Below are 18,218 nucleotides of genomic sequence, written 5' to 3'. Positions count from 1 at the left end.
AGGCATTCTGGGAAACGTATTAAATCACTAACTGAAGTAGAAGTAGGCGAGGCAGGTTGAGGGAAAGTGGGTTCACCAAAAAAGTAAACTCTTCATCACAAAATAACTCCAGGGATGCATTGAACATCACAGGCTGATGATATATACTGTATCAGAGTATTCAAGGGTGGAATTTTCCTCCTAGTTCATCATTCCATATCTCTGAATGATAGCGGATCCAGTCAGTAAAAGTGTTGTAAAAGTGTCATCTGAGGATGTAAGCTACCTACTCCCCCATAAAGAAGTGCCATAATTTGTTTTAATTTTGTGCTATCGATCATTTTGTAATGGTAGGTGTCCCTTTTTTCAAACGGTGGAGATGTAATTATGGAATGAAACCGTTAAATACACAGTCTCTTTCGATCAGGCACTTGTACACAGCAATTAAAGACTTGAGATCTTCTACATCTTTCCTTTTCACAGCCAAAAATACTGACATGGAAGTGTGAATCGTGGCAGCGTTTCAAAACAAGTTCACGGACACTTACAGCTCATTTAAAAGTTTCTGAGATGTTTTGCCGATAGACAGAATCAGAATCAGAATCAGAAATACTTTATTGATCCCCGAGGGGAAATTGGGTTACGTTGCAGTTGCTCACATTCTAGAAGAGAAATATATATAAGCATAGAGAAATTATAAGAAAAATAAGAAAATAAGAAATATGTCAAATATGTGCATTATACTACAATATATAACAATAATAATATAGAAATAAGAAATATGTACAAATATGTGCATCATACTCATGGATGGATTACTGAATGGGCCGACCGGGCACAGGCCCAGGGGCCCAAGAGCTCAGGGGCCCCTGAGCCAGAGCCTGACACATGATGATGCTGTCACTAACTTTACATTCACTGCCCCACAGTCGAAGGGCTTTGTCATTCATTTATTTACCAAAGCCCCAAAATTCCCCCATAATAACCTAAACATTAGTTTTGAAGGTGTCAACATGGCTTGGAGAGACGGATGCATTCATGGAGAGATCTTTTTCTGTTCCTTATGTAGATCAAGAAGTAAAGCTACTACGACAATTTTACTGTGATGGTAATCCATTATTTCATATAACTACTAACAAACTTTGTGTGAAGTTGCTGTCTTTGGTTGGGGGGGGGGGCTTAGTAGCTATCTGTGCCCAGGGGCCCTTTGTCTCATAATCCGCCTATGATCATACTACAATATATACAACAGTGTAAATAATTAAATAATTATTGCACAGTTGAATTATTGCACAAAATTATTACCAGACAGACAGACAAGCTGAAGGGTGAAGGGTGAAGGAAATGATTTGAACTTTACAGCATCATTATAAGAACAGCTAAATGCCTCTAATGTGAATGTAAACACCTCACTAATATTTTAAATTTTACTCTTGAAGTCGTTATATTTTAAATTGACCGAACACCAGGCGCTGTCCAGTTGTCCCGTTGTCCTCGGTTCCCCCGAGCGTTCCCAGAACTCTCTCTGAAGCGCCATTGGTCGGATTGATTTCGGAGAAAAGGCCCGGGTTAATCAACCCCCAGATCAATTTTAATTAGGAGCCGTGGATGAGAGTTGCTAAAACCCGGAGCTGAGCGGTTCTAAAACTGGAGTCCGAGGACCTCCAGGGGTCCTTCAGGGGCTCTGGGGGGGGGGGGCAAATGAGGATTAGTTTAATTTCCCTCTTACTGCATTCACTAGCAGTTAGCCCTAGGAGAGAGAGTATAATGAGGTTTCACTCTCCCTAATGTTATCATGACATGAACCTCACAAAGACAGCAAACATCTGGGATTACCTGAAAAACCTTTATCATACAGTATATATCATATTTCTCTGTTTGTGGCTTTTTAATATGGAAAAGTTAAGGAATCGCTGCTCTAACTAAAGATCTACCAGCAAGATTCACATCTGTCACGGTCAAGGCTTCAGTTTTTCTTTTGGAGATTGAAATTGAAGTTTTGGTAAGACTGTATTGGCGGTGGTGTACAGCAGAACCGGGCCAAATAGTGTAGTATAGTTGAAAAATGAAGTGTTATGTTGGTTTTGACCTACTTGGGGTCCCAGATGGGTGGGGTTCACTGCATCAGGACAGTTAAGATAAGATAAGCTGCGTTATCAATCACAGAAAAATTATACTTTGAAATACTTTCCTGTGATTTTCCAAACTCATTGCTCATTGTATTGCCCTGTGTACCAAACCCCACCCATCTGGCACCTAGCAGTGTGTAAAACAAACCCTATTTCATGTGCTGGTATTGTGTACTGATAGTTTCAAAAACACTGAGACATATCAGAGAAATATTGGCATGGGAGGAGGCTTTATTTCCTCTAGATTTAAGTCCTGAAGCCTGCAGAGTTAACGGTCCAGGACAGCGTGATCCACCAGGCGTAAATCAGACCCAGAACCCACACCAAGGACAACGAGCGCTCCTCCCCCCCCCGGCTCCTCCAACCCCCCCCCCCCCACCGGCTGAGGCGATTTTCTCATCAAGGACCCGGCGGGCTCTGCTCCTCCCAGGCCGGCCGGGGGTTTATGTTGTCGGGGAAACTTAACGGCGGCGGCGCGGTCAACTCAATCTGTCGGGGCAGCGGCCTGATTTCCCGGGTGGCTCGGCCCGCCGCTCCGCTCTTATTACCCGTTAGCGCGGGGATCCGGCGCCGCGGTACGCCCCTCCGCCTCCCTCCCCAGTCCGCTCGGCAATTTCCTCTCCTCCTAGATTTATGCGTCCTGTAATTGGAGCGTTTGGCGCCGCCGCCGCGAACACTCAGGCCCCGGCTCGCTTTATTTCCCCAAGCAGGGGGAGAAGGAAAAATGTAGCGCTTTGGCTTCTTTTGAGATAGGAGAGGAGGCATTGCACTCCCTCTAGACTGTGTGTGTGTGTGTGTGTGTGTGTGTGTGTGTGTGTGTGTGTGTGTGTGTGTGTGTGTGTGTATAGAGTGAGGAGGCTGAGAGGCTGAGAGAGTAAGAGAGACAGTCCAGAAGGTTCTGCTGGGATTTGAGTCTTACCTTCCACATCGTCCCTGGGCGTGAACGTCGTATTTCATTTCCTTTTTTTAAATTGTTTGTTGCCTTTACTGGACAGTAGAGAGAGTAGTAGAGAGACGGGAGGGATGGGGAGAGAGAGAGAGACAGAGAGAAAGAGAGAGAGAGAGAGAGAGAGCCCACTCAGTACTCATTTCTGTCATTTCGTCTCAGCTTTAGCTCTCATAAAGTCCAGGATCTTTTTGGCTATGTACAGCTCAGCTTTAGACCAAGCAGTAAATACATTATCACATATTCAAACAGTGTATAAACAGCTGTAAATATAAAAAAATATGCACAAGAGAAGTCCACACTTACAAGATAAAGCTTTATTTTTGTCATTTATCCCAGAGGACACAGTCTAACACGTACCATTCAAGTCAAGTTTATTTATATAGCACAGTTCGTACACAGGACAACTCAGAGTGCTTTACATTACTAAAAGAAAGAAATAAAAACAGAGATGGATAAGATAAAAGTAAATAAGTAAAAGTAAGAAAATTAAAAAACAAGAAAACAGTTTCTGAACACTGAAAGTTAGAGTAAGGGCAACATTATAAAATCAGTAAGAGTGTTACAATATAAAAATCTAAGTTCTGTCGATACAAGTAAATACAGACATAAACCGCGCGTACATATTTACATATATTTGGAGTTAAAGTGCTAAGATTTTAATTATAGGTGATGGAGAACATAGAGGTTTTAAGCCTAGTTTTAAAAGTGGTTACAGTTGGAGCATGTCTAAAATCATTTGGAAGTCTGTTCCAGTTGTATGAGGCAGAGTGAGTGAACCAAACCACTAAAAAACTAAACCACTAAACTTTCACCTTTAAACCCAATGTATCCTCCTAGACTAATATAACCATTTAAGACGGATGGATGACATGTGATGGATTTGACCCCATGACATCACAGAGTCTTCAGCGGACTGAGCCTCCAGGAAGCTGCAGCATCATGTTTCCACCGGTCGTCCCAGCTGGTAGAAAGGTCCAGGAGTCAACGTGTGGCGTCCATACACCATGACATCATGACGCCATGACATCATCACGTCATGACATCATGGGTTCCAGTTTGGCTCGTGTCACATCATGTCCTCTCTTTATATTATCTGTATATTATGTGTTATTTTTACATTATTACACGGCTTTCAGGAGCCGTGGATGAGAGCTGCTAAAACCCGGAGCTGAGCGGTTCTAAAACTGGAGTCCGAGGACCTCCAGGGGTCCTTCAGGGGCTCTGGGGGGGGGGGGGGGGGGGGGCCAAACGAGGATTAGTTTAATTCCCTTACATCTCTTACATCATGGGTTCCAGTTTGGCTCGTGTCATATCATGTCCTCTCTTCCCTGTCTCCCCCCCGCTGGATATTATCTGTTATTATAACACGGTGTTGTTGAATAATCAGCTCTGATTGGCTGATGAAGGCATTCAGACAGCTGGGTCACATCTAATCAGATCACTGCAGCGAAGAAATCTGCTTGATTTTGTTGATCTCTAATCAAGTGGCGACAATTAAATGTGTTCTGCCTGAAAGACTTTACTGCTCAGTTTCTACAGACAGACACTCTGCGAACTGAAGTTAGAGACATGGAAGATTTTTAAAAGATTACTTTTATTCAGAGAGTCCCAAGTCAGTCTCAAGTCTTGAGGCACAAGTCTCAAGTCTAAATGTAGATCATCAAGTCAAGTCCAAGTCAAGTCCATGTCATTAATGTCAAGTCTCAAGTCTAAATGTAGAACAGCAAGTCAAGTCAGAACAAATCAAGAGTCCAGTATCAATTTAATATCTTAAAGAAAACTAAATATCTAGGACTTTTCAATGCAATATGGTTTTAATAGGATAAAAACTTGGTAAGAGCATCATGAGTTTGATTTCTATAATCAGTTTCAACTTCAATTAATTCAATCATTCCATACAAATTCAGAAAACAGAATTTAAATTCAGTCGTCTGCTGGAACAAATCTCATCACTTTCAATCTGAGTCATTTACACAAACACAAGATCTCAAGTCAAGACTTTAGAAACCTTTTCAAGTCATCAGAGTACAAGTCAGAGTCGAGTCCCAAGTCACCAGAACCCAAGTCAAGTCAAGTCTCAAGTCTGCTCTTCATGCATCAAGTCAAGTCTCAAGAAATTAAACAAGAAAGAAATTAACAAAAGCTCACTGCACTTTGTCCCTTCAGTTCCGTCAGAAAAACCAGAAGAACAATCTTCAAGAGTATTTAGAGTTGGAAACACCATAATTATTTACACGTATTGATCAGAAGGCGGTGGAAGTGGGGAGGCGTGGTGAAGTTTACTGGGCAGCGGCTCGGTCTGCATCATTTAACAAAGGGGAGGCTGTGTGTGTTTATTTCCCTCAGCAGCTTTTATCGACTGCTGCAGCAGCCGCTCGCTCCGTCTGGCCGCTGTGAGGACGGCTCCGGAAAGACTTTCTGTCCATGGGAGGGATCTGCTGAGCGTGCAGCTTTGTTCCAGACCTGTCCGGTGTTAATCTAGTCACAAAATTAATGATTAAGACGCTCGTTGACGAAGGCTTTTTGTCAACCGAGTCTACGATGCGTAAACGTTCTCTCAGTCTCATGACGATATTTGAATATTTGGAAACACTTTCTTTCAAAATTTGAAGGTTTATTGATTCCTGGCTTTTTAGATCTGCAGTATAGTACAGTCACATGATGTTTTTACTGCCTGTACTTGGCTGTTTCTGACATTATTCTCACCAAACGTGATGTAAAAATTTTATTTTATAAGGTTGAGTGTAGAGTGGAACAACAGAAAAACAGGAAAATGTTTAAATGTTGCAAATGTAATTTAAACTAAAAGACTGGTGCTGCCTTTTTATTCTAAGGTTGAAGTGGATATTTTATTTTTTTATTATTATTTATATATTTATTTAATTTATTTGTAAGGGAACATGTACAATGTGAAACATAATCGTATTGTACGAGATTTAGCTTGGAGCTAATTTTCATCTGCAGTCCCTTGGCAGGTGACAGTTGAAAACAGACATGTGTACAATCTGCACAAATACAAACTCACACTAACACACAACAGACATGAGACACTGACGTTTACAAAATTTAAAAACCAGTGCAAAGTGCATGTGCTTTAAAAATGAAGTCAGTTTCAGTCTGTAAATTAGTGATTGCATGTTTGTTTAGCTTTAAGCCAGGTTTTTAATAGACAATATATTTTCATCAACTATAGTTTAATTACTTTAGTTGGCCATTTTAGTCAGTACATAATTGACTAAATCTAATTAATATGCCGTGACTCAATCTGACTGAATGTAAATCTGTTTTTGTTAGTTACTGAGGGAGAGCAGAGATCCACTTCAGGAACCAAACAGTTGATCTCTGGATTCAGACGGATGATTTCCATCATCCAGACCTGTTGGAGTCAAAGTGGTCTAAGGACTTTAAAGGAATAGTTCACCCAAAAATGAAAATTGTGTCATCATCTACTCACTCTCATGCCAAATGAAACACAGGTGAAGTTTGTCCATATAACACACAGGGAGGCTGCAGCACAACTCCATAGCAGCCTTCTCCAAAACAACTGAAGTCAGTGGGGACCAGTTCTTCAGAGTTCCAAAAAGACCTACAGTATATTTACACCATCATTTAGTGCAAATCTGAACTACAGCTGATTGATTTGCAACAGATAATGGTGTCTAGGTCTTTCTATTCACAGTGTGATTGTTTGGCTGTTTTTGTTTTGGAGCTCTAAAGAACAGGTCCCCATTGACTTCAGTTGTTTTGGAGAAGGCTGCTACCAAGTTGTGCTGCAGCCTCCCTGTGTGTTATATGGACTAACACATTTCACCTGTGTTTCATTTGGCATGAGGGGGAGGAGATGAGGACAGGATTTTCATTTTTGGGGTGAACTATTCCTTTAAGGGGAAGTGGGGAGGTTTCGGTCCGCAACACTTAACAAACATTAAGCTGATCGCTGCCTCGTGTTTGATTTCCCCATCAGCACATGTCTGTCACCTGCAGCCACTCAGAGTGTTTCCTCCATGATGGGAGCTGAAGGCTGAACTCCACCTGCAGTCTTAAGCAACGCTCTTTACATTTAGTCAATAATATCCTGACAGCAGCATTAATATGAGCGGTCACTCCCGGCCCGCCGCTGTCCCCTTTCATGAAAAACACTCTAATCACGACATTGTAAAGAAGTGCTGCAACTAAAGGTGAAATTTAATCGAACAAAGCAGCCAGTATCCATTTCTTAATGCAACGACGGCGTGCCAGGATCTCCGAAGCGAGCGTCCATTTCTTAATTCGAGGACGCCACGCCAGGATTTATGCCGTCGAGGTCCATTTCCTAATGCAGCAGCTGCACGCCAACAGCTTCATCCTCTTTATAACGCTCCGCTCTCGGATGTGACACTTTCAACACATCTGTGGGTCCCAGACTGGACAGGAAACATCTGTCACTTTTCAATACAACAAACACTACCTGTCAAAAGTTTGGACGCATCACATTTTTCTTTATTTTTTTACTATTTTCCACGTTTTAGAATCACAGTTAAGACAGCAAAACGATGAAATCATAACCTTTATTTAACGAGGGAGTCACATTGAGATTAAAACCTCTTTTACAAGTGAGACCTGGCCAAGACAGGGTCAAACAGCAGCATCATAACAGGACAACAACATCAAATCACAACAGCAACAATAGGTACGACAAGAATACATTACATAATACAGTGCATAAACAAAAACAAGGCAGCAATATTTAGTCATGTGTTTGTTAGTTGAAGCAACTGCAGCTAACAGTGACCACTTCCATTATTCTAAGTTTAAAATCATTTAAAGAGATTAGGGACTCAAGTTTGAGATTGGCCTGCAGATCGTTCCAGGACCAAGGACCTTCTGTTCTGCTGGAAGACTTTAAACTGAAGCCATTTGTGCCACCTAAGATTATGACTGCTTTGCAAAAATAGAAACTTCTGTCTTAAGTAAATAGGTAATTTGCCTGAAATAATCTCATAGACTAAAATGTACCAGTGTTGAAGCCTACGCAAAGTGAGGGAAGACCATCCTACCATGCTGTATAAGGTACAGTGATGGGTCCTGAAGCTAGAAGTAGTGACAAACCTCAAGGCTGAGTGATACAGGGGGTCGAGTTTGGACAAGGTGGACGATGAGGCAAACCTATAGATAGTATCACCAAAAATCTATGTGAGTCAGTAAAGCACAAACAGAATTATGCGGCGACCAAAAAAGTGTTAAACAAATCAAAACTATCTTATATTTTAGATTCTTTGCCTTGATGGAAAGGCAAAGGCTTTGGAAGGAAATTCATACATAGGATCAACTTCACTGTTTATATTTGTCTAAGAAACTCATTTCAAGCCTTTAAGCAGAAGACTGTAGATCAAAATGGCTTTAAGAGAATGAAAAACACAGAACATTCAGTCAGGTGGGTCCAGACTTTAGACTGGTGGTGTAGATGTGAGTGTAAAGATTTCATAAATATAGTATTGGGGTTAGACGCATATGGGTTGACTGGTATTCAATCCAATATGTTACTCAAAGGTGGAACTCAAGTAAACTTAGGTAAAATTTTGAGGTTCTGGCACTTTACTGAGTAAGAGACTTTCTCCTTTTCCTCCTCTACATCTCAGAGGGAAATCTTCTTCTTTCTCCTCCTCTACATTTATCTGCCGGCTGGAGTTACTAGTTACTTTGCAGAATAAGGTTTTACATCAAAACATACGATGAGCTCATAAAACATGTTGCATTGTTAGAGTTTAAACTCCCCAACAGTATATGGAGCAGTTAGACCGACAACATTAAAATACTTCTGACAGGTTCATGCTTCAGTAATTTAACTCTCTGACAGAATGACGACTTTTACTTTTCATACTTCACTACATTTTACTGCTGATACTTCTAGACTTTTACTGAAACTTTAAATGAAGTCTACATTTACTTAAGTAAAGGATTTGAGGACTTTTTCCACCACTGATGTTACATTGTGTGTCAGTATGGTTTGCTGATATATGGGCTGATATTGGCCTGAACAGAAAAATCAGATCTGGTCCAGTCTGATATGATGGACATGATGCAGTTTGATTGATTTCATAATTATTGTAAAATTGACCGATATTTCGCTTACCTACTAGTTTTGCATAGATATCGTTACCCCAAAATCTAATCACATTCTGTACCTCTGAAATCTAAAATTAAACAAGCATGTGAACATCTATTTCGCAACAAAGAACTTAAAAATTAACACCTTAATTTTTTTTATTTATCCATGTAAATTTGACTGACATAAATATGAAATATGAAAAATGACAATGAAATGTAATGGATGATCAACACTCCTCAAAAATGCCCTTCAACCGTAACCTGAATTGATTCTAATAAGAGACGTGATCAGATTGCACACAAATATGCATGAATATATTCTTATTCTTGGTATTAGTATTGGTATTGATATTGGTATCAGGCTATAATCCTTGGTTTCAGTGGAGAGTGTTAGTGTCCCATGATGGTCTAAATGTTGTTTTAGAGGCTTTTCTGCCCTTTCTGGATTTATTTTTGCATGAACATGATCAAATTTAAAGACACTGAATATGAGAACAAAATATCAGCTATCAGTCCAAAAATACTGGTATCAGCATTAGCTTCAAAAACCCCAAAGAATGCCATCAGACCTTGATAAGTGTTTGATAACTGTTCAGAAATAGCTAACAGAGTGTTCTCGTGTCTCTCGTTTCTTCACAGATCCTGGTTCCGGTTCTGGAGACGGAGACGGTGAGTCTGATTTTCCACCGGTGGCTTTTTAAATCTCTGTGTGACTCTGGTAGAGTCTTGGGTCGTGTCTCTTCCTCCATGATAAAACAAAAAACAACAAAATCAGTGATTCTGTGATCTGTTGCTCCGGTAGAGCAGACTGGAGAATTGTGTTTTTTTTCTCTCTCCATTCACTGCCATTGTCTGGAGGAACAGTCTGAAAATCACTTCTAGCACATAAAGGAACGCCGACAAAGCAGATTCTGACAATATATAAAAAACTAGTCATGCTGCTGAATTGTTTTGAAGTGAATCTCTTTCTTTATGTTTATTAAACCTTTCAGTCTGAACAAGTGGAACACCGAAATCTAGCAAAAAAAAAACAACTGGCAAACATAAATCAATTACATTTCAGTCTTACAGTAATCTCTCTTTTTTTTTTTTTTTTACTTTGTTTATTGGGTTTTGCAAGAACATACAATTGTGTCATCAGAGCATTTATAAAAAGTAAAAAGGTATATATTCCTTCTATAAAAAGACATTATAAAAAAGTGACAACTGACATATTGCTAAACACCAAAACAGCTTACAAAGACTGAGAAAACTAAAATAACACAACCACAAACAAACAAAAAACCCAAAACAAAACATCAGTCAGCGTGTCAGTAATAGACACTAACAGTCAGTACAGCATATCACCCACACCACAACAAACACAATATTGATCCATTGATCTCCCTCCAGACCGCAAAAGTTGCTTCAATCAGGAATGAGCGGGAAATTTATCCTCTGAACAAATTGGAAGAATGGACCTCATATTTTCCCAAATTTATTGGAGGAGCCACTTAACTGTTTAGCCCGACGGACCCGGTACCGGGTCCACCCCACCCCCCCAGTTATGAAAAATCGCGACAGAAGATGGTCTATTAATAGAAGATATGAATGTTATACTGTTTTGAAAACATGGGGTCTTCAGCTTTCAGAATCTGTAAACCAACTGTATGTTGACCAAACTATGTCTTATTACTAAGTATTTTAACAATTAAGTCTTACAAATATAAACTTCGTAAATATAAGAGCAAGTTGTGATCAAAAGATCGGGGATAATTTTCTCTTCAGTCTACAATAACATGCTTGGTATCGCTGGAAACTAGAAATTCCGAGCTTTCCAATGACAGTAAACGCACCTCGAAAATGGAACGACACAGTCCGCCATTTCCGGGGAAACGTAGCAGTCAAACTTCACATTTTACAGTCATACTGACAAAAATCTATGTTCTTGCCAAAATATTTCACTAAGGCTTATGTTATTTTCGCCAAAAACGGCACATTTTAGTTACCTACGTTTCTGCCGTAACTTGGGACCAAACGGGAGTTAAAGCGATCGTCAGGGGGGATTCCCCAGCCATTTTAGTCCAGCCAGACTGAATCCCTATGGAGGGTGCAGTGGCTCTTCGTCGCCCTCTGGTGGCCGCATCGAAGCACTGACACCAATGAGCCATATATCATTCTCTTCATCTGAGAGAGACGAAACTGGGGATACCTCATACAGCACTGAGGACCCTTGCATTCTCTATTAATCTGCCTGAATAGCATGGATCTCTTCAGACATATATGAATATTGATTCCTAATCATTGTGTTTATTACTATTTCAATGTTTTTGGGAGATGTATGTTATTTTTAACATGGCTATATGGAAATGAGTAGTGTTTTGGAGTAAAACTCCCAGTAAACAGGCATAATGTAAATTGTAAACTTGACCAAAACCTGGAGACCGCCTGAGTATATTTTTAGGAATTGTACATAAATGTTGTATTTTGGTGTATTTCCATCAAATTTACAGTTACAGTTGTAGTCAAAGACTATGAGAAGACATTCAGTTGCATTATTATCCACGGGATCTTGGTTATAATGGTGATATTGCCTTAAAATTTAGAATTATATACTAGGCGAGGATGAAAATCTTACTTTTTCCTTTATTGCATCTCCATTTACTCTGGAATGGTAACAGATATAGGTTTACTTACACTGAATTAATATTCCTTAGCTTCTTACCTATCAAAGGAGACCAGAAATATGCATATAGGCCTTATGGTTGAGGAGCTATTCCTGATTCATTTGGGGTGTATTATTTTAGGCGTTTTTTCCTAGGGATAGGGCTTTAATGAAAGTCTGATTTTTTCCAATCTAAGAAAATAAAGGATGTCTCTCATCCAGTGGGTATGAGAAGGAGATACGTAATCACCCTTTCAGAAACATGCCGTGCCTGTCCTGCAGCACTGTACTTAAATCAGATCCCTTGTGTTGGTGAATGTTTGTTTTTCTCCACATCCTGTTTGGATCCAGCAGTGTTCTGACATGCTGAACGCTCTCCACAAACCGCCGTTCTGTCTTTTTTTCCCGGCGCCGATGTGAAGGACCAGCGAGGGGATTGTGAGGTGGCTCAGCTTCAGAGCGAAGCGCTTCATGATGTCAGTTCACCACGGGCTATTTTAAAAGTCCCGAGCAGCACACAGGCTAATACTCTGCATAATACTCTCCTATTTCCTCCATGCTGGAAATGCTAATGCGGTCCCTTGACCATGACAGGAGGGGTTTGCTGGCTGTTATTCATTTAGATCGCAGTTTGACTTCGAAGTCCCACCGATCCTCCGCCGCCTCTCGCTCTGAACTGGAGATGTTCATGAAATAGAGCTCCAGGAATATATTATTAATCATTCGAATGTGTGATTCTACTGAACTGGCAGCGATTTAATCAATAGTTTACCACAGCAAATCAGCAGGGAGGAGCTGTGCAGAGGCGGAGAGTGAGCAGGTTTAGATGCAGCGTCAGGTGGGTGGAGGGGGAGGAGGTTTCTGATCAGGTCTCGGAGGGTTGATGAAGGTCCTGAGAAACCAGACTGTACTGACATTGTTTACAGTCTGATTAGCAACTTGAGACGCGAGAATGGAGTCGGAGTTGAGAGACAACGACTCATATGCAGATATCTGTTTATAGAGATTAGCTGAAATGTCGTCCGGACCTAAAACACCTACAGAAAGTATCGATGTTTGTGTTTTGTGTGGAGAAACGTTCGACTCTCGCGTCTCAAGTTGCTAATCGGACTGTGAACAATGACCGGCTCACGGAAGAGGAAGTCTTGGCCCGGATGTCCGCTGGCTACACCGGAAACCCCCAAATATTGTCCGTCACCCCAAGAGTCTAATCGCTGTTAGACCGATAGACAATGGGTTCAGAGATTGGCCTGGGTTTAACTCAACAGGCTTGGGCGATATCCAACATTTAATATCGCGATACTGTCCAGCCAAAATATCACGATATACAATATTATCGCGGGGGTGGGGGGGGCATTTTTGTGGAGGGGTATTTTATTTTATTTCTTCTAAGATAACTCTTTCACATCATTATTAAAAGCCTAGAAATTTGATCTTACTATTGAAGCACTGGAGGAAACAAAGGCCATTTGCTGTAATTTGCTCATTCCTGCTGTTTCCAGAAAAAACGGTTGATTGTGGAAAAGGGAAAACACTTGAAATAAAAACACAAATTTTTCACTTTGAGTATGATTATTTTAGTTTTTTTTACTATCCTACCACTAGTAGATTATAAATTCATACGTTTAAAAGCTTGTGCAATTGTGATCTAAGCAACATGGCCGGGAGGGGTGATAATTTGATATTGCGGGAAATATCGCAATATTTCGTGAATATCGTGATATCCCGATATTCGATAATATTGAATATCGGCCCGAGCCAATAATTCAACCAGTCATCTGTGATGGGAGGAGCCCAGTGACCCTTCCTTTAAGATCCATGCTATATTGGTCTGCAAAACTTTGGGCCTCCTGGACAAATTGTATTTTTTGTTGATTTTCTAAGTGAAAAGAATGTAACACAACCTCAGCAGGGAACAAACTTGACATATTTCTGCAAATCTGAATGCGCACTTACTCTTCATCTGCTGAATTTTAACAGATTGAAAAATAAAATGTAGTTCCAGAACTTAGTAACACCTCCTTTGGCAGAAATCGAAGCCTCCAAACGTTTCTTGTAGCGAGCTGAGAGTCTTTTTTATTCATGCCGTAGGATTTTTTTTTCCCACTCTTCCTCACAGAACGCTTCTAGTTCAGAAATATCCTCAGGTCGTCTTGCATGTCTGAGGTCTAACCGCAGATTCTCAATAATATTCAAGTCTGGGAACTGCATCTCCACAATGTCTGCTTGTCATGAACAGCCTGATGTCTGTGCATTTTTGGGGTTATCCAATGCATTTTTGAAGGGTAGAATTTTCTCAACCAATAGAGGAGCATGTGATTCAAAATGTAAGTTTCAGTTATACAAACATGCAGAGCATCGGCTGCATTGGTTGAGGTTTAACTCGACCAATCAGATCGTTTCTGCCTCCAGAGCCGCTCTGCCTGTGAGAAACATCTGTAGAGCTAAAACTACAATCTGCTTCATTCAGCTGAAGTTAAAACATGAAGAACCAGCTGAGTTAAGTTCAAGTTCTGCTTTACTGTCATCTCAGCTGCATAAATCTACATATATATACATACAAATATACACAGACTGTACACAGTGACACCAAATATTGTTTCTCCAGGCTCAAGGTGCAACAGAGATGTAGTGAAAAGAACAAGACAAGTTAGTAATAAAACAACAGTGCACAGACAATGATGCAGACAGATAAATACCCAAAATACCCAACATCATACATCACGTCACATTTTAATCTAAAAACTGTCAAAGATGATCTAAAAACTATCAGTAAAACTCCAGGTGAAGTGCTCAGGTGGGTTTCCTGACAGCAGAGATAAATTCTCCACATGAATAATATAAAGCAGTTTGTTTCTCAGCCGTGAGAGTCTGCAGGTTTTCACTGCAACCAAACACACCGGCAGCTGATTTGGGAGCGTATCTATGTTCCCAGGGTCCTAAGTTCCCAGGGTCCTATGTTCCCAGGGTCCTATGTTCCCAAGGTCCTATGTTCCCAGGGTCCTATGTTCCCAGGGTCCTAAGTTCCCAGGGTCCTATGTTCCCAAGGTCCTATGCTCCCAGGGTCCTATGTTCCCAGGGTCCTATGCTCCCAGGGTCCTAAGTTCCCAAGGTCCTAAGTTTCCAGGATCCTATGTTCCCAGGGTCCTATGTTCCCAGGGTCCTAAGTTCCCAAGGTCCTATGTTCCCAAGGTCCTATGTTCCCAGGGTCCTAAGTTCCCAGGATCCTATGTTCCCAGGGTCCTATGTTCCCAGAGTCCTATGTTCCCAGGGTCCTATGTTCCCAGGGTCCTATGCTCCCAGGGTCCTATGCTCCCAGGGTCCTATGTTCCCAGGGTCCTATGCTCCCAGGGTCCTATGCTCCCAGGGTCCTATGTTCCCAGGGTCCTAAGTTCCCAAGGTCCTATGTTCCCAAGGTCCTATGCTCCCAGGATCCTATGTTCCCAGGGTCCTATGTTCCCAGGGTCCTATGTTCCCAAAGTCCTATGTTCCCAAGGTCCTAAGTTCCCAGGATCCTATGTTCCCAAGGTCCTATGTTCCCAGGGTCCTATGCTCCCGGGGTCCTATGTTCCCCAGATCTATATGGCACATAATGGGAACATGACAAAGGGTCCTATGTTCCCAGGGTCCTATGTTCCCAGGGTCCTATGTTTAACCCTAACCCTCAGAGCAACAACCAACCTAACCCTAAACCATAACCATAACCCTAACTAACCATATTAAGCAAATACAGAGCTGGGGAACATTTTTTTCAGGTTCCCATCATGTGCTATATAGAGCTGGGGAACATAGGACCCTGGTAACATAGGACCTTGGGAACATAGGAATGACTCCGCTGATTTCACATTGATTAGCACACATTCAGCCAGAGAGGAGGAACTGACCAGTGACATCAGCTGCTGTGTGTTTGGTTGCAGTGAAAACCTGCAGACTCTGGCTGGTACTGAACGACCCGCCGGTACAAGGGACATTTACACTGCCGGTCAACAGTTTGACACATGCATTTTTCTTTATTTTGTTTCATTTTTCATTTAGAATAACAGTAAAGACATCACAACTATGAAATCACAACTATGAAATAAGATAACATAACAACAACAACAACATAACATAACATAACAAATGGAATTATGCAGCAACCAAAAAAGTGTCAAAACTAGTCAAAACTATCTTATATTTTAGATCATTTAAAGCAGCTGCCCTTTGCCTTCAGTATTCAGTTCAGTATTCAGTTCAGTTTATTCACAAATCAGTTAAAATACAAGTACAATCATATGAGACATAATGGAGATATGTGAAATGGGACACCCTGATAAGCTATCTGAAGCTTGAGAATAGGGGCCCAGACACTAAGCAGATAGTATTTAAAATAAATGTTTACTAACACGTCTAGATTTGAAAAAGTGTATGTATTATACAGTAACATTTACAACCTACAAAACACCTAAGACTAACCTAAGATCCCAAAAAGTACTACTACATGGTCCTAAGACATTTATTCCATCAGTCTAAACATTGATTAAATAGGTAAGATACAATAAGTAGAGACATATGGCAAGTGGAAGTAACAGAACAATTTGAATGGATTTCAGAGTAGAGTAGTCCCCAGCCGTTCAGGGTATTCAAGCTTCAACATATTTTAGCAGCAACTGCTGCCTTAAACTCTTTTTGATAGATAATGACATTTTTATAGTGTTATCAAGCTCATTCCACACCTGTGGACCTCTGCAAACCGCACTAAAGCTCGTACATTTAAGTTTATGTTTCTTACCCTTTATAAGATGCTTTTTTCTAGTCTTATATATATGCAAGCCTTGATGGAAAGGCAAAGGCTTTGGAAAGAAATTCATACATAGGATCAACGTCAAAAAAAAAACTAATTTCAAGCATTTAAGCAGAAACCTTTAGATCAAAATGGCTTTAAACCTGCAATAAACGATTTCAGACCTTCTAACCAGTCCTGAAGCTAACGTGTGCTACGTGGAGATTTCACTGAGACGTGATGATGTAAACAAACAGCCACACAGCAGCAGCTTGTTGTTGTTTTCTCCTCTTTCCTAAAGCTTGTTGTCAAAGTCGGCCCGAGTAATGGAGAATCGATGAAGCGAGCGAGTAAACTTGTTAAACTAGTAAACCTGCTACCTGCCTCTTCACTTGTCATTGTGGGACATGTGACCTTCAGCAGGAGAAAGATCTGGCAAAGTGAGACTGGTAACCAGAGATATTTCTCTGTAGGTACGTTTTAGCCATTAGCCTTTATGCACGGTTTGTCCTTCAGGGCTTCCGTCGCCCAGTAGCTTTGCTGTGTGTTTACAAAATATACCTAATATACACATGTGACCTAATATACAAATGTGTTTCTGTTGCCCTCTAGTGGTCGGAAAATCGCTTAGTGTAGCTTTAAGACAGTGATTCTCAACATTTTTCATGTCAAGGACCCCTAATGTAGTCCACATTAGAGCCACAGACTCCCATTTGATGAGATTTTGTCTCTCAGACCCAAATCTGAGAATATTTGTATTGTCAGATTTGATTTTGTCCAGAATTCCATGACTATCTGTATTGTAAGTAGAGAGATAACAGAGAAACTATGATCAAAACAGTCATTCTTCTACATTCTCTAATTGTGTTAACTTAATGTAAATGAAATAATGCTGAAGTTTAATAATTCACCAATGTGCTGGCGACCCCCTGGAACCCCCTCAAGGACCCCTGGTGGTCCCCGGACCCCACGTTGAGAACCACTGCTTTAAGATAATGAAAAACATAGTACCGTACAGTCAATTAGGTGCGTCGAAACTTGTGACCGGTAGTGCACATGTGAGCGTAAAGGTTTCATAAACATATAAACGTTAATCCCTCAGGTTAATTCTCCCTCTGTTGTTTAACCAGCAGCTTCAGCTGTCTGCAGCCCAGCTGAGGCTGAACAAACCTCCAGGGATCACACTGCGGCGTTTGAGGATCTTTTATTCTCATTTCACTGTCCGTCCTTTTGTCTCCCTGACCTGCCCAGAAGAATATTAAGTCTTCGGTTAACGTCCTGGTGGAGCGTCTCTGTCCCTGCAGTCCCTTCCTCCTGATGAAGGTATTGATTTCCTCTCTGTCTCACGGGAGCGGAGCTGAACGCGGCCCGCGAAGCCTCGCCGCTAATTTTGGCAACGGAGACATTTCGCGGCCATCTGCGTGCGGCGGCCGTGGCGTTTGTTGTCTAATGCGGCTGCTGGGGGGGTTTTTTTTAATTGGAGGAGGCCACCGGGGAGAACGGCGTCTCCGCCATCTGCATGCGGGCCGGCTTCGGCTGAGTCGGCGATCCGGTAATTCCCCCGCAGGCGACCGGCCGGGCCGCACGGATAAATTATTAACGTTGATTTGAGCTCAGACGTGTTTGAGCTGTGTGTATCTGTGCGTGTGTGTGTGTGTGTGTGTGTGT

The 18,218-nt window shown here is 41.3% G+C and overlaps 1 protein-coding gene across 1 annotated transcript in view; it reads left to right on the top strand.

The window, feature by feature from the left end:
• Window positions 1-18,218, top strand: part of tmeff1b (transmembrane protein with EGF-like and two follistatin-like domains 1b) — a 61,203-nt gene that overhangs the window by 11,303 nt on the left and 31,682 nt on the right. Inside the window, exon 4 of the mRNA XM_071536146.1 lies at window positions 9,784-9,813. Coding sequence (XP_071392247.1) covers window positions 9,784-9,813 — 30 coding nt within the window. The remainder of the gene's footprint in view (window positions 1-9,783; window positions 9,814-18,218) is intronic.

Source organism: Centroberyx affinis, unplaced genomic scaffold, assembly GCF_046629955.1.
Source record: "Centroberyx affinis isolate AG114_WGS23_722 - 3 ecotype Tasmania unplaced genomic scaffold, CSIRO-AGI_Caff_v1 ptg002833l_1, whole genome shotgun sequence".
Classification (NCBI taxonomy): domain Eukaryota; kingdom Metazoa; phylum Chordata; class Actinopteri; order Beryciformes; family Berycidae; genus Centroberyx; species Centroberyx affinis.
This window is presented reverse-complemented; position numbering and strand designations above follow the sequence as displayed.